At 44.7% G+C, this 16,961-nt stretch overlaps 2 protein-coding genes across 3 annotated transcripts in view; one reads left to right on the forward strand and one right to left on the reverse strand.

Annotated features, from left to right (window-relative positions):
• FANCI (FA complementation group I) overlaps positions 1-1,232 on the forward strand; it is a 33,043-nt gene extending 31,811 nt beyond the window's left edge. For both annotated transcript variants that reach the window (XM_070953831.1, XM_070953832.1), the window contains exon 37: positions 1,016-1,232. In XM_070953831.1, coding sequence (XP_070809932.1) covers positions 1,016-1,078 — 63 coding nt within the window. In that variant the 3' untranslated portion in view covers positions 1,079-1,232. The remainder of the gene's footprint in view (positions 1-1,015) is intronic.
• Positions 1,233-1,349: 117 nt separating this feature from the next.
• Positions 1,350-16,961, reverse strand: part of POLG (DNA polymerase gamma, catalytic subunit) — a 33,324-nt gene continuing 17,712 nt past the window's right edge. The window contains exons 14-22 of the mRNA XM_070953830.1: positions 14,709-14,762; positions 13,206-13,323; positions 11,990-12,125; positions 8,863-9,109; positions 7,402-7,524; positions 5,558-5,726; positions 4,224-4,432; positions 3,751-3,911; positions 1,350-1,519 (exon numbers count right to left, since the gene is read on the reverse strand). Of these exons, the coding sequence (XP_070809931.1) occupies positions 1,455-1,519; positions 3,751-3,911; positions 4,224-4,432; positions 5,558-5,726; positions 7,402-7,524; positions 8,863-9,109; positions 11,990-12,125; positions 13,206-13,323; positions 14,709-14,762 (1,282 nt within the window). The 3' untranslated portion in view covers positions 1,350-1,454. The remainder of the gene's footprint in view (positions 1,520-3,750; positions 3,912-4,223; positions 4,433-5,557; positions 5,727-7,401; positions 7,525-8,862; positions 9,110-11,989; positions 12,126-13,205; positions 13,324-14,708; positions 14,763-16,961) is intronic.

Below are 16,961 nucleotides of genomic sequence, written 5' to 3' on the forward strand. Positions count from 1 at the left end.
TCAATAAATCATGTGCCGGTGGGTGTCGCACATTGGCGGTTGTGACACATATTTTGAGTGACAGGGAGCCACAGCAGAGGGACGAAAGAGCCACATGCGGCTCCAGAGCCACAGGTTGCTGACTCCTGCACTAAGGTCTCAAACTTTCAAATGTGCTCATCTGCAGGAGGTTTTCTTATATAGTCTAATGGAACACACTGAAAGACCCTTATTTTGGCAACAGCAGCAACGTATAACTCTCTCTCTAAATTCTCCTTGTGAAGTTTGCACGCGTATCAATCCCATGCGTGCTAACATCAGTTTAAATAATTATAGTGTCCTGCAGCTTGTTTTAAAAACAGCAAACCATTGATGGAACATGGCAACATGGCAACCATCCTAGTCCTGTTCAAAAGTAAAGGGTCAATTCCACACTGCTGCAGTTTTGGAGCAGGAATTAAAGACTAGACATTTACTTTTTTTTTTTTTTTTAATTTGATTTATATGCCGCCCTTCTCCGGAGACTCAGGGCGGCTTACAATGCGTTAAGCAATAGCCTTCATCCTTTTGTATAATTCATACAAAGTCAGCTTATTGCCCCCACAAACTGGGTCCTCATTTAACCTACCTTAGAAAGGATGGAAGGCTGAGTCAACCTTGAGCCTGGCGAGATTCGAACTTGCAGTAATTGCAGGCAGCTGAATGTTAATAACAGGCTATTAGTCTGCTGCGCCACCAGGCTCTTGTTACTTGCTTCCATGAGCACTTTTAATTTTAAAAAAATAATAAAAAAAAATAAAGCAGAATTCCGAAACATTTTGTTGCAGGCTCTCCATCATTACCATCGTTCTCTTCCGTTTCTTCCCTTGAAACGTATCTTAACAAAGGCAAAATAAAAAACAAAACAAAAACCCAACCCTTCCAAAATGTTTGGGAGATTTGAACAACAGATGTAACCAGTTTAGCTTGCCCTATTTCAGTCGTTCACTGGTTACTGTTTGTGGGTTTTCTGATGTGCTGTTTTTATTTCTTCCAGAGCATTGCATCTGCCCAGTCAAACACCAGCAGAGAACCCAAGAAAAAAAGGCGAAAGAAATGAGAGCGGCCCCGTTTCTTCTCAAATTGCTGGCTTTGCACCATTTTAACATCCACAAGGAGGCCATCTTTCTCAAGTAATCTACATTATATTGGAAAAGTGTTTCTTCACCATATCCTTTGCACATAGAATCTTCAATGCTTGCAGTATCGGCAACCTGCTGGTGACATGTCCATGGCCTGCTCCCGTAAACCACATTAAATTTGCAACTTTTCCTTTTGATTTCTAATCCACCACTTTGGCCTTGGGAGCCAGAGACTTGCCTGTTCTCTTTTTGACTTAGAGTGAGAAGACAAAGCAGATGACCACGACCAAGAGGTTCCTTCTTGGAGGATCCCGCTGGGAGGAAGTGTGCCCAGTTAGCTTCTAAAATCAAATTTCATTTTCCTTTTTCCAAGGAACCTTTTGTTATTTTAATAAGTTTGTATATATCCAGAGTTTCGCCTGTAAGAAATTAACAACAACGGAAGTTTCAAAGAATCATTTCTGTGCAAATTAAAAATGCTCCAAAGTTCAAATTTAACTTTTAAAGATTCATGTGCTGGAATCTTTAAAGATTTTTGCTCCTAAATGCATCTTGGGCCAGACGGGTTTATTTAAGGCAAGAAAGAACAAGCAGATTAAAACATTTAATTCAAGCTCTCCTTATTTTGGTCAGAAACGACAGATGCTATGAATATATTTAGACAATATGCCAAAGTTGGGGCCTAATTGAACTTTCTTACTTTACTTTGGCAAAGTAGTCCTTTTAACAATTCAATAAAATGCATAATGTTGCGTTTGGTTTCTTAAGCTGTCACATTTAGCACAGCAATTGTTAACCGTGTTTCTGAAAATAAACAACTATACTTTTAAAAATGCACATTAACTTGGAAAAGCAATTTCAGACAGCTCTGATATTTGCATTCTTTCCATAGGAATAGGATGCTTCACTTCTTAAAAAGTATCTTTCTGTGGAAAAATAAAATAAAATGTTTATATTCTGCTACCCGGATATTCAGGCTCCTTGAATTTAAATGCCTCTCATTTCTACATAGTTCAAAGACCTCAATTCTTTGGCGCTCAGCCTTCCTTATGCTCCAACTTTCACAGCCATACATTGCAACTGGGAAAACCATCATCTTGACTATACGCACTTTTGTTGGCAGCGTGATGTCTCTGCTTTTTAGTATGCTGTCTAGATTTGCCATTGTGTTCCTCCCCAGGAGCAAGCATCTTTTAATTTCTTGGCTGCAGCCCCCATCTGCAGTGATCTTGGAGCCCAGGAAAATAAAATCTGCACTACCTCCATTTCTCCTCCATCTATTTGCCAGGAATTGAGAGGGCTGGATGCCATGATCTTAGTTTTCTTAATCTTGAGTTTCACAGCAACTTTTGCGTCAAAGAATTGAGCGCCAAAGCATTGAGGCCTTTGAACGATGGTGCTGGAGAAGACTCCTGCGAGTCCCTTGAACTGCAAGGCGATCAAACCGGTCAGTCCTAGAGGAGATCAACCCTGACTGCTCTTTAGAAGGCCAGATCCTGAAGATGAAACTCAAATACTTTGGCCACCTAATGAGAAGGAAGGACTCCCTGGAGAAGAGCCTAATGCTGGGAACAATTGAGGGCAAAAGAAGAAGGGAATGACAGAGAACAAGGTGGCTGGATGGAGTCACTGAAGCAGTTGGCGTGAGCTTAAATGGTCTCCGGGGAATGGTAGAGGACAGGAAGGTCTGGAGGAAAGTTGTCCATGGGGTCACGATTGGTTGGACACGACTTTGCAACTAACAACAACATTTCTACATAGCCATGCATAAGAGTGCCCTATTAAGTCACAGAATGTGAGGGAAGATACTATCTTTAGTTAATACTTTCTCTCCCTGTTGCAGGAAACACGAGAATTCATGCATGCATTTTGGGTTTCTCCTTTACTCCTGGGCAAAGTCTAACAGCCAAACTGGTCCTGAGGATGACAGAAACCTTGCACAAAGCTGATTTCCAGACTGAGAAAGGCTTCCTTACAATCTCATTATATAGGATTATCCAGCAACTGAAAGGTAGAATTCTTGTCAAGTGTGAATTTGAAAAGCAGTAAACTGCAGCTGCCAAAAAAAGCCAACACAGTTCTAGGCTGCATAAACAGGGATAGAATCAAAATCACGTGAAGTGTTTATAATGCCTTGGTAGGCCACACTTGCATCCAGTTTTGGTCGCCATGATGTAAAAAAGATCTGGAGACTCTAGAAAGAGTGCAGAGAAGAGCAATAAAGATGATTAGGGGACTGGAGGCTAAAACATGAAGAACGGTTGCAGGAACTGGGTATGTCTAGTCTGATGAAAAGAAGGATTAGGGGAGATATGATAGTAGTCTTCCAATATCTCAGGGGCTGCCACAAAGAAGAGGGAGTCAAGCTATTCTCCAAAGCATCTGAGGGTAGGACAAGAAGGAATGGGTGGAAACTAATCAAGGAGAGAAGCAACTTAGAACTAAGGAGGAATTTCCTAACAGTTAGAACAATTAATCAGTGGAACAACTTGCCTCCAGAAGTTGTGAATGCTCCAACACTGGAAGTTTTTAAGAAGAGATTGGATAACCATTTGTCTGAAGTGGTGTAGGGTTTCCTGCCTGGGCAGGGGGTTGGACTAGAAGACCTCCAAGGTCCCTTCCAACTCTGTTATTCTATTCTAATACATACCTTGGGGGATGTTGTAGTTTTGTTCCAGTCCTCCTGGGTTGGATGGGGTGACACAATCCATTGTCGCCTCTTTCCTTAAACAATGATCAATATCTACGGCGCTGAAAAAGGCCACCGACTGAGGTAGATCCTGAAGACCGAGTTTATAGGCGAACATACACCTAAAAAAAGGGAATGCTGCATTTAGAAGTGGGAATACCCTTCTTCCTTTGGAGTATATCCTCTGATCAGTTAGAAAATAAATTGCTTCAAAGGCACACCACAACACACCCTTCACTATTTCCATCATACGCCTCTGGGAATTTTCCTTTACAGAGAGAGAGAAAAAAAAAATCAACTAACCAAAACCACATTTTAATCAGCCACAAAAGCAATTTTACTTAGTTTGGGGGGGGGAACGGGGGGGGGGGGGGGCGGGGTAATTGGTTATATCAAATAGTATGAGTTTGCCAAAGGACAAGACCGGTGCTTACCGCGTGAGGAGGTTTGTGATCTGCAGGGCAAGAGCTGCCCGATAGCGGTCCTCGCTCTTGACCAAGTAACGCACTTCATCGTGGATGCTGATGCAAAAACGTCCATCGATGTCAAATACATCAAAGAGCCATTTCATAGATACGAGCATCAGATGCAGATAATCCACAGCTGAACTCTGAACCACCCAATTGATTCTGCTGGTCACAAACTAGAAGGGGAAAAAATAAATAAATCAGCAAATACTGTTAATACTTTTTCAATCTGGATCGTGATAATTCCTGATAATTGCGTAGTTGAAATTTTGTAGGTCAGCGCATCAGCCTGTCTGCAGCCTACGTTTACCCATCCATCCCTTTGCAGCTTTGATGTCTATGTGAAATTGCAGACGGGTCTAAATCAAGACCAAAGATAGTTAGGATAACACCTCCAGTTACAACTGTGTCGCTACTTTTAGCAATAGCACTTAGACTTATATTCTGCTTCACAGTGCATTAACAGCCCTCTCTAAGCGGTTTACAGAGTCAGCCTCTTGCCCCCAACAATCTATCATTTTATCATTTTATCAACCTCGGAAGGATGGAAGGCTGAGTCAACCTTGAGCTGGTCAGGATTGAACTGCTGGCGGTAGGCAGAGTTAGCTTGCAATAGCAATAGCGCTTAGCACTTAGACTTATATACCACTTCATAGTGCTTTACAGCCCTCTCTAAGTGATTTACAGAGTCAGCCCATGGCCCCCAACAATCTGAGTCCTCATTTTACCGACCTCGGAAGGATGGAAGGCTGAGTCAATCTTGAGCCTGGTGAGATTCGAACTGCCAAATTGCAGGCAGTCGGCAGAAGTAGCCTGCAGTACAGCAACCTAACCATTGCGCCACCACGGCTCCTCAAATTAAACAAAAAAATCAACTACAGATAGTCTTTGACTTACAACAGGTCACTTAGTGACCGAAGTTACAATGGTACTGAAAAACTTGAGTTATGACCATTTTTCACACTTAGGACCATTTCGGCATCCTTAGGGTCACATGATTTACATCAGATGCTTGACAACTGACCCGCATTTATGACTGTTGTGGTCTCCCGGGATCACATGATTCTCCCTTTATGGCCTTCTGACATGCCAAGTCCATGGGGAAGCCAAATTCACTTAACAACCGTGTTGCTCATTTAACCGCCGTAGGGATTCGCTTAACAAAAGTGGCAAGAAAAGTCGTAAAATGGGGCAAAAAACTCCCCTGACAAATTTCTCACTTAGCAACATAAAGTTTGGGTTTAACTGTGGTCGTAAGTTGAAGACTACCTGTAATTAGAACAGAGGGATCTCTATCTCACCTCGTTCCCAACAGCTGCTGGCTCCAACGCTCTAGAAATTCGGCAGCCCAGCACTGGGGTGCTGGGTGCGTCCGACATGGCGATGCTTTCCAGTTTGTTGAACATTTCAGACTCTGTGCCACTGGCCCACACACGCTGGCGTACCATGTCCCACTTCTTCCTACGAGACCTAGAATATGAAGCACACAGTGGTGAAATCTGAACCGGTTTGTTACCAGTTTGCTGGCCACGCATTCACGCTGTGCACCAAGCACGGACTGCACGCATGCACAGTTCACACCAAATGTGTGCTGCGCGCACATGTGCAATACACACCAAAAGGAGGCTTCGGAAGGTAAGTAGAACGGGGGGGGGGGGGGGGTGGATCAGTTGTGGTGCACGATCTTGGGAACTTTTAAAAAAACTTTTTAAAAGCATTTTTTTACTACTGGTTCGGGCGAATAGGTAGGAAAAAATGCTTTAAAAAAGTAAAAAAAAAATGTTCTGACAATCACAGCCGTGATTCGGAACCTTTTTTTACTTTTTTAAAGCATTTTTTTACTACCTATTCACCCGAACTGGTAGTAAAAAAAATGCTTAAAAAGTAAAAAAAAAAGTTCCGACGATCAGCTGAGTGATGCATGATCGTCGGAACTTTTTTTTTTTACTTTGTAAAACATTTTTAACTACCGGTTCCTGAGAACAGGTAATAAAAAAATGTTTCAAAAGTAAAAAAATAAATAAATGGTGCATAGCTCAGCTAATTGTCGGAACTTTTTTTTTTACATTTTTTTACTACCGGTTCGGGTGAACCGGCCTGAACCGGTAGCATTTCACCCCTGGAAGCACGTCAATGCTGAACTTGGGAGATCAAGAGAAAATCTGACCCTGCAGTTTTGGGTTGCAATCATTGAACAGCAAGAAGGAAGACTCACACTGCAGCAGGACACACACGCACATACCAAAGAATAACAAACTGATGACCATCATCATCGTCGTCGTCTTTTAATAACCCTATAATCCCTTGTGGGGTGGAGTCTGGGCAATTGAATGGAGCTAGCCGAGTGTTTTAATGGCCGGATGCTCTTCCGGTCACCAAAAGAATAACAAACTGATACTGCAATAATACAAGACCCAGATTTTAGCTTTGTAGCACTTCAGCTTCCATTTAAAATAATTAAAGTTCTTTTTTTTTTTAGTTTCCGGACCTTTACGGGTGAAAAGGCAACTTAAGGATGACTCATTGATGTTTCAGGAATCACTAGAGCAGAGATGGCGAACCTTTTAGACACCGAGTGCCCAAACTGCATGTGCATGCATGCCCAAACGGAAAGGTGCATATGCGGACATGCACGCATGTGCGCATGCACTGGCATGCATGCATGTGCAGCAGAGACCCAAAGACCAACTGGGCAGCAGGAAGCGGGACAACCCAACACCGACAGCCCTGCAAGAGGTAACATCTTTTTCTTTCGTGAGCTTCTGTTTCGTCGTTTGCAGGGAAACAGCAGCTCACGAAAGAAAACGCCACGGAGATCTGACTTTGGGCAATGGCACACGTGCCAGCAGAGAGGGATCTGGGTGCCACCTCTGTCATGTGTGCCATAGGTTCGCCATCACGGCATTAGAGCATCTGGTTGCAATTACCAGACATTTGGGGGCAACACACACAGAATTCTGAATGCCGAAGAATTTAGCAAAGCATGCAATTCCTGGCAGAAGTTTGCAGGGTGGAGTTTGAAAGATTTGGACATAGAACGTGACTTCATTTTAGTGCCAACAGCCCGGGATTGGTTTTTTTTTTGCACAAGTCTAATATTTTCAAGGAAAAATAACAGTAAAGCTTGGCCTCCGTTGTTTCTTACCGTTTCTTTGCTTCTCTTTGTAACCGCCACATGTCTTGCATGGGTATGGAGCCATCTTCTGCTCTTTCTACTGTGAGGCCCAGTTGATTCACCAGCCATTCCCCATCCTCAGACAGGTGGCAACTATAAGAAAAAAAGGAGGAAAGTCAAGGATGGGAGACGCCATCTGAAAGCTGTGCCAAAGGTGCTTTTTTTTCAAGAGGCAACTGGACTTTCTGGTGTTTCTTCGAAGATGTTTCGCTTCTCATCCCAGAAGCTTCTTCAGCTCTGAGCTGATTTCAGTCAGTCAGTCTGAGCTGAAGAAGCTTCTTGGGTGAGAAGCGAAACGCCTTCAAAGAAAACACCAGAAAGTCCAGTTGCCTCTTGAAAAAATATAACTTTTGGGACAAAACCATGACCTCGATGACTGAGAATCTCCACAGACATCTAAAAGCTGCCAAAATTTACAAGCCTCACTCTGAACCTGTTTAAGCAGGCCCTTAAAACCTGCCTCTGTCCTTAGGTCTTGGGTTCCTATTCCCATGATGGCGAACCTATGGCACGCGTGCCACAGGTGGCACATGGAGCCATATTGGTGGGTACACGAGCGATGCTCTAGCTCAGCTCCAGCGCACACCGGCCAGCTAATTTTCGGGCCTTCCGGGCCCACCGGAAGTCAGGAAACGGGCTGTTTCTGGCCTCCGGATGGCCTCCAGGGGGGTGGGGAAGGCCGTTTTCACTCTTCCCAGGCTCCTAGAAAGCCTCTGGAGCCTGGGGAGGGTGAAAAACAGGCCTACAGGGCTCACCGTGCCATCACGTGCCAAAAGCAGGGGGACCGCGGGGGGGGGGCATGTGCGGGGTGTGTGGGGTGCATTGAATTATGGGTGTGGGCACATGCACGCGTGACCCCCCAAGCTCCCTCCGCTTTTGGCACGCGACGGCAAAGAGGTTAGCCATCACTAGCCTATAAAGCACTGTTATTAACATCAGCTGTCTGCAATTACTGCAAGTTCAAATCTCACCAGGCTCAAGGTTGACTCAGCCTTCCATCTTTTCTAAGGTAGGTGAAATGAGGACCCAGATTGTGGGGGCAATAAGCTGAGTTTGTATAAAATATACAAAAGTATGAAGGCTATTGCTTAACACATTGTAAGCTGCCCTGAGTCTCTAGAGAAGGGCAGCATATAAATCAAACCAAAAAAAAAAAATCTATTTCTATTTCTATTCCTATTCCTATTATTCCCTTCCCTTCCCTTCCCTTCCCTTCCCTTCCCTTCCCTTCCCTTCCCTTCCCTTCCCTTCCCTTCCCTTCCCTTCCCTTCCCTTCCCTTTCCCTTCTATTCCCTTCTCTTTCCCTATCCTATTCCGCTTGTATTATTACATGCAGAGCTGCATGGATTGGGACAGCCTCTAAATCAATTCCAATCAACCAACCAAATCATTCAATAAAAGAGAAATCCCTCTTTGCCAAGGCCACCTTACCGTCGGATTCCCTTCGTTACGGCGTACATTTGCCGGGCCTTCTCGCCGGCTTCCTGTTCTGTCAGGCGGTGGTTGAACTGCATGAGGAGACGCTCAGCGAACGCCTGTCCTGCCCCATAGATGCGCCCATAGTTGAACACCTTGGCATGCTCTCGGCTGATGCCCACGGTGGAGGCAGTCTTGCTGTGCAGATCTGTGCCACTGCTTTTCTTCCCCTGAAGTGTCATCCAGCCAAAAGCGGTGCAGCCTTCAAAGGGGTGGAAAAAGAGGGCCAGGAAGGAAAAGATCATCTCAAAATGGCTTAAGAACCAAGAACAGACATTTCGCTCCTCATCCAAGAAGCTTCTGATTCAGCTCTGACTGGATGGTGGGGGAATGGAAGGATTTATATTCCTTGCAGACAGCTGGTCATTTGCATCCTTTTAGAGGGTCGTTGAGAAACTTGGAGGTTTATCTGTGTCCTCAGAGTCACCTGAGTAGTACAAATGGTTCCTGTAGTCTGCAGTTTTTTTCTGGAAATCCGCTCATACTCCCACACCATTCCAAGGGTGTTCATCCCAAATTGTATAGCTATTCAAGGGGCTGCCCTTGAAGGGCATTCGGAGGCTTCAGCTGGTGCAGAATGCGGCCCCGCAGGTAGTGATGGGAGTGTCCCGACACTCTCATGTTACACCCTCCTGCGGGACCTGCATTGGCTACCGGTTGCCCTCTGGGTGAGATTCAAGGTGCTGGTAATTACCTATAAAGCCCTACATGGCTTAGGCCCAGGATACCTGGCGGACCATCTGCGGCCAGCGACAGCTCCCCATCGCCCGGTGCGTTCTCACAGGGAGAGCCTCCTTGGGGTCCCGTCGGCCAGAGAGTGTCGACTGGTGACTCCCAGGGAGCAGGCCTTCTCTGTGGGTGTGCCTACTCTGTGGAATCAGCTCCCCCTGGAGCTCCGGGTGGCTCCTGACCTTCACTCCTTCCGCCGTGTTCTTAAAACATGGTTATTTGGCCTGGCCGGATTGGACTGAAGGGGTTTTAAATGGGCTTTTAACGGGTTCTTATATTTGTTATATTTTATAATTGAATTTTGTATTTATTGTTGTGAGCCGCCCTGAGTCCTTTGGAGAGAGGGCGGCATACAAGCCCAATGAATGAATGAATGAATGAATGAATGAATGAATAAATAAATAAATAAATAAATAAATAAATAAATAAATAAATACATGTCTATGACCATCTGTCTGCAAAATGACCAGCTGTCTTGGTCCACCAGCGCCCAGCAGAGCTGGAAACAGATTCGGACAGTGAGGAGATTGGGGAGGAACAAGGGACAGTCCTGGAGTCTGGGGAAAGCTCTGATGAGGGCTCTTCATCGGAAGCAGAGAAAGGGCCAGGGCCGTATGCCAGTTATCAGCTGCCTTCGGAGTCAGACATCAGTGGGGCAGAAGAATAGCTGGAGCCTGTTCCCAGTGTGCGAATGCGCAGAGTTGCCAGACGAAGGGAACAGCTAAAGAACGAGGGTCGACTAGGGAGTAAGGCCACAGGTGGACGATGAATGGCCCCTCCCAGAGGGAATAAAAAAGGAGCGAAAGGGGAGTGGAGTTTGCAGGAGACAATTAGTTTGCTTAATTGGTTCATGACTCTCGGAGACGCCTTGCCAAGTTTTGAAGCTATCGGCCTGGCAGCTCTCCAAGCCAAATAAGGTCTGTGACTGTAAATTCTCCCTTGAAAGACTTTGCTGGATGTGAATGAGAAGAATTCACAGTAACTTAATAAAAAGAGTTTTTTTTTGTCGGAACAAGGAGTCTGTTTCATGCTCTTGGGAAGCCTGGGTCAGAACACTGTCTGTAAGGAATATAAATCCTTCCGTTCCCCACCATCCAGTCAAAGCTGAAGAAGCTTCTTGGATGAGAAGAGAAATGTCTTCAAAAGAAAAAAACAAGGAAGTTTAGTTGCCTCCTGAAAAAGCAATCTTTGGGACAACCATGACCTGGATGACTGACAATCTCTACAGACTTTTAATCAAGAACAGATGGGATCTGGAGGGGAACCATTGACACGAATGCAAAATGGAGTTGAGAACAAGATTTTGCACAGAATTCTAGTCCCAATTGTGAGGTAATGAATTGAGGATATCGATTCAAGAGGCCTTTAAAAATAGGAAATAATAAGCGCACGGAAAATTGATCTATCAAGAGCTGTTAACACAGAGAATGTTTATGTTGCAGCACAATATTTTCGACTACCAAATACCCAGGAGAAAACTTCTCAGTATACAGGCAGTCCTCGACCTTCAACAGTTCACTTAGGGACTGTTCGAAATTACAAAGGTACTGAAAAAACCTGATTTATGACCGTTTTTCACACTTATGACTGTTGCAGCATCCCCATGGTCACGTGTTGTGGCCCGTCAGCGGCCTGTGCAGCTAGTAGCTGACTCCAACAGCGAGGAGGCTGGTGTGGTGCTGCACCAGCAGCCTGTGCAGCTGGCACTCGAGTCAGACAATGAGGAGGCTGGAGAAGATGGGGTGCCAGAAGTGGGGATTCAGCCAGGGCCTTCAGAACCTCCAGAAGCTCCCATAAGTGAAGAGGAAGAAGAGGAGGAGCCTCTTCTCGATGCACAGGCGCGCAGAGCTGCCAAAAGGCAGGAGTGGCTCCTCAGGAGGAGGTCTCCTCGAGAGTAAGGCTTGGGGCTAATTGGCCACTCCCTTAGCCTATTTAAGGAAGGATGACGACTGAGGCAATTTGCAGGGAACAACTTCGTTCACTCTCCTTCGCGTCCTGATCTTAGTTCTCTTATCAGGTTCCTGCAAATTGCTTCTGGGCTTTCTGCCAACCATAGTAAGATTACGATTATTTATTCTTTGGATTCTTGTTAAGAAAGTTAATTAACAGCCTTATTTGAAATAGACTGATTTAATTTAGTAAACTAAGGTTTGTACAGACTTTGTGTGTGCTGCGTTCTTTGGGGTCTGTAGCTGGGGCAGAACAGTCACGTGATTTACATTTGATGCTTGACAATTCACTTAACAACTGTGGCGAGAAAGGTCGTAAAACGGGGTAAAACTCACTGAACAAACGTCTCACCTAGCAACATCAATCTTGGGCTCAATTGTGGTCGTAAGTTGAGGACACTCACCATGCATGCCGGCGAAATGGGCTTCTCCCAAAACGGCTGCAATCCAAAGTTCTTGAGAATCAACATCAGCTCCAACCAGATGGTAACCCGGAGGAGTCTGGACGATAGCTTTCAGCTCACTCCCCACCCGGTCAGTCTGCAAGAAATGGAGGAAAAGATTTTGCTTTTCAGGAAGCCGCAGTCGATGGGTAGGCTTGGATTAAAAGGAAAGGCTTTTCTTTCCGCCATCATTTCGCTCACCGAAAGATGCATTCTCCAAGATGGACTGTCAGTCGTGCTGTTTTATCGGTTCTACATGTGCGTAGATGGCTTGTGTCTTACATCGGGTATGGCAGTAAAAAAGCCAAATTTATTCTGCTCTTCCATATGTCCTAACCTAACCCTAACCCAGTGGTGAAATCCAATTTTTTTTTTACTACCGGTTCTGTGGGTGTGGCTTGGTGGGCGTGGCCGGGGAAAGATACTGCAAAATCTCCATTCCCATCCCACTCCTGGGAGAAGGATATTGCAAAATCTCCATTCCCATCCCACTCCTGGGGGAAGGATATTGCAAAATCTCCATTCCCACCTCACTCTGGGGCCAGCCAGGGGCGGTATTTGCCGGTTCTCGAATTACTCAAAATTTCCACTGCCGGTTCTCCGAACTGCTCAAAATTTCTGCTACTGGTTCTCCAGAACCTGTCAGAACCTGCTGGATTTCACCCCTGCCCTAACCCTGCCATTTAGCAATAGCAATAGCACTTAGACTTATATACCGCTTCACAATGCTTTTACAGCTCTCTCTAAGCGGTTTACAGAGTCAGCCTCTTGCCTCCAACAATTTGGGTCTTCATTTTACCTATCTCAGAAGGACAAAAGGCTGAGTCAACCTTAAACTGGTCAGGATTGAACTGCCCAAATTGCAGGCAGCCGGCAGGTAGCAGAAGTAGCCTGCAGTACTGCACTATAACCACTACGCCACCGTGGCTCAGGAGGATAAAGCAGCTAGAACAATCAGCATTGAACCCAAACTTCAGGACTTGAGGAAAGAAATTACCCTTATCCCAGAAACACAAATAAGTTTCTGTTAGAAGTCTGGAAGGGTCTCAAAAATCTTAGCGTTATAAAAACGTGCCTGCAACTTCCTATTTTCGTGCCATTTCCTATTCAGCTACTGTACACGGAATAGGAGCAGTGCAGCCTTTTGAATACAAAGCATCTGAAAAGACATTTTTACCCTGGCATTGCTGGCGGTCAGCCACGTGGGCTCCACAGCACGTCGAGTTACTGTTCCAGCAGTCACGACTTGTGGCAGGATGGCTCCATAAGGATTCTCGTCATCGTAGTCTGGATGCCTAGAAAAAGCCCAGAAGATCATCACCATCAGCGGCTCTGCAGATTCCACATTGCTGTTTATGCCCACAAAGTAGTTAAAAAGTGATCTTCAATCATTGATCTCGACATCTCAGTAAGATTGAAGAGATCCAGCTTTACTGGTTCCTCCTCCAGCTGTTTCACAGCCATGCAAACTACCCTCGCCCAAGCGACTGCCACACCCATGGCTATAAAAATTCCCTTGCTCCCTTATTTACACACACAAAACCCCGTATTTTTAGCCTTCTCTGTTCCCCATTTTCAGGCTCCATAGGGTACATATTACTGTTTCAGGCTCCATAGGGTACATATTATTGTTCATTATATACTGTTCAAGGGATGCAGTGGCTCACTGGCTAACACACTGAGCTTGTCGCTCAAAAGATCAGCAGTTGAGCGGTTTGAATCCCTAGCACCACATAACTGGGTGAGCTCCCGTTACTTGTCCCAGCTTCTGCCAACCTAGCAGTTCCAAAGCACATAAAAAATGCAAGTAGGAAAATAGGGACCACCTTTGGTGGGAAGGTAACAGTGTTCTGTGCGCCTTTGGCATTGAGTCATGCCGGCCACATGACCACGGAGACGTCTTTGGACAGCGCTGGCTCTTTGGCTTTGAAACGGAGATGAGCACTGCCCCCTAGAGTCGGGAATGACTAGCACATATGTACAAGGAGAAACTTTACCTTTTACATCTGAAAATATGTATCTGAAAATCTGAGCGATTGCTAAGTGGGTGAGCTGCTAAGCTGACAAGCCACCTTTCCTTCACCGCATATAGTGACTGTAATGGTGACATAGCAGCACACTGTCATTTTGGCCACTAGGTAGTTCTCTCTCTGTAATTATATCCTTAATTGCAAGCTATTGCAAATTTGCTATATTTAAAGATTGAAATTAAACACAGCACAGCCTTAATAAACAGACAGAAAAAGGAGGCAGTCTTGTCTTCTTGATTTGTTAACTGTGCGTGCATTAAGATCACTATTAATATTTTTGTTGCCGGTAGCGTGGAAAAATCCTGTTTTAAGGAAAGTGAACTCCAGCTAGATTCTGAGGTCCCAGGTGAAGAATCCCAAGACTATCCATGTGAAAAACACAAAAGGGGGTTCCAAAACTACGGATCTTTCCCCTAGAAGACGCAATGTTAAATCCATTAAAAAGGCTAATTCTGTGAGCTGCTCTTTTTTTTAATCACGACTGTTTGTTCATAGTGACAATAAAAGTAAGTATTCTGAGGCCCAAAGTGATCATTACTTGAATGCATACTTTTATATGGATTTTAGCTGAGGTTGCTCATTTTGGAAAAAAAAAAAAGAGAGATATAAATAAAGCAACATTGGTCTGGACTGCATTTCTCTATACGTACCTAGTCACAGATCTTGGCAGTTCTCCTTTCTTCAGCCAAACCACTATCTGTGAACTGCAAGGAGAACAAAAGCTTTACAATAAAGTTGTCAGGCATGCCTCCTTTCAACACTCAAGAAAGAAAAACCCCAACACCATTTTCATAGAGAAAGGTACTTTTACTGAGTGAGAACTGAATGCCACCAAAGAAAAGCAAGGTCTGAAGCAAAGGCGCGAAAATCACATATAAAAAGCATCCCCCCCCCCAACTGTCCAGCGTAAATCATCCAATCCACATTTTCTCCAGGGGTCATGTGGGTGCATACGTTTGGTACTGTCATCCTCCTGCTATGCCACGACCGTTGACCTTGAGACGTTATCAGCTTCAAAAAAACCCGCTGCAGCAAAGTTTTCTCTCTTCCTTCTCCTCCAGCTCACCTCCCTCCTCCCAAGAATTCCAATAGCTCCCCCATCTCCCCGTTTCATGGCAGCTGAGCAAGTAAGCAATAAAAGAGCGGAGGCTGACAAAAGTAGACTTAAGCTTATCTGGCCGGCTTTCCTGTCTTTTACAGTTAATACTGAATATTCCAAAGGCAAATTCAGTAATCTACCTGAAACAAGGTAGTTTATTTTGATGTTCAACTCATGTACAATGGGGCTATCAGTATTCACCCACAAAGTCTATTGTTCATCAGATACAGGTAGTCCTTGACTTACGACCACAATTGAGCCCAAAATGTCTGTTTCTAAGCAAGACATTTGTTAAGTGGGTTTTGCCCCCATTTTATGACCTTTCTTGCCATAGTCGTTAAGTGAACCACAGCGTTTGTCAGGGTTCCGACAGATGCCCTAATTAAATCAGGAGCCTCAACCCAAACTTCAAAAGAAATCCAGTTATTTATTAGGAGCTTCATGTTGGCACGTTCCAAGTGAAGCCAATTCTGACCCCACGTAATTTACAGCAGAGACTTAACCCTGTTTCCCCTCTCCCCCCAGGGTGTGTCATCAGTCACATTCGCCAACGGAGCAATTTCGCGGGTTGTAGAGATCACTCCCCTCCGGCCGCTGTGGGTAACTCTGGGAGACAGCCTTGAGAGAGAGATGTCTGGAATGTGCTTTTGTTTTTGGCTGCCCTGCTGCATTACCATTTTCCCATCCCACTTGCCTATGGCAACTCGAGAGTAGGCCAGGGATGCTTTGCAAGTTGACAGCGTTGTTAAGTTAGTAACACAGTTGTTAAGAGAATCTGCCCCCCCCATTGACTTTGCTGATCAAAAGGGCGCAAAAGGGGATCACGTGACCCCGGGACACTGCAACCATCGTAAATATAAGCCAGTTGCTGGATTTTGATCACATGATCATGGAGATGTTACAACGATCGTGTGAAAAACAGTCACAAGTCACTTTTTTCAGTGCCATTTTAACTTTGAACGGTCACTAATCAAACTGTTGTAAATCAAGGACAACCTGTATTGGGAACTCATTCCAGCTGCCCCAACTTTGTTCCTCTCTTCATATTCAACATTTCTTGGGTGTTGGAGCTTGGAATTGGTTAATGCAACCTGAACAAGTATATGATAGAAGGACGACATTCTACATATGGAACAAAGAGTTCAAATTTTTTTTTGCTGTGCAGAAGGAAAAGTAAAGGAGAGAACAGAGAATAAAAAAGAACAAGCAATTAACACTATGGATATCCCAAAGGTGTTTTGTTTTTGTTTTTGTTTTCAAGAGGCAACTGGACTTTCTGGTTTCTTCTTTGAAGACATTTCACTTCTCACCCAAGAAGCTTCTTCAGCTCTGACTGGATGGTGAGGAATGGAAGGATTTATATTCCTTGCACAGTCAGAGCTGAAGAAGCTTCTTGGGTGAGAAGCGAAACATCTTCAAAGAAAAACCAGAAAGTCCAGTTGCCTCTTGAAAAAACACCTTTGGGGCAACCATGACCTGGATGACTGAGAATCTCTACCACATTATGGATAGTTGGCAGCAAACCCACAGCTGAATTTGCGTGCATCTTGTCAGTGTTTACAGCGTGACTGCTATTTTGAAACAACCTAGGAGCAAAATACAGGACACAAAGGTTTGTCTTACAAACAGTGGTTTATATACAAGACTTCTATATATACACATGTGGTAGGCACATACCAGACAAGCAATCATTCTTCTTCAACTCTACACGGAGAACTAAAACGCAGATACATGCGACAAGGAGAGAGTGTGATACACGACGAGAGAGAGACGCCCTTAATGGCCTCCCTTATATAGACAGCTT

Source organism: Pituophis catenifer, unplaced genomic scaffold (assembly GCF_029215685.1).
Source record: "Pituophis catenifer annectens isolate HBS135680 unplaced genomic scaffold, rPitCat1.0.hap2 SCAF_14, whole genome shotgun sequence".
In the NCBI taxonomy this organism is placed as follows: domain Eukaryota; kingdom Metazoa; phylum Chordata; class Lepidosauria; order Squamata; family Colubridae; genus Pituophis; species Pituophis catenifer.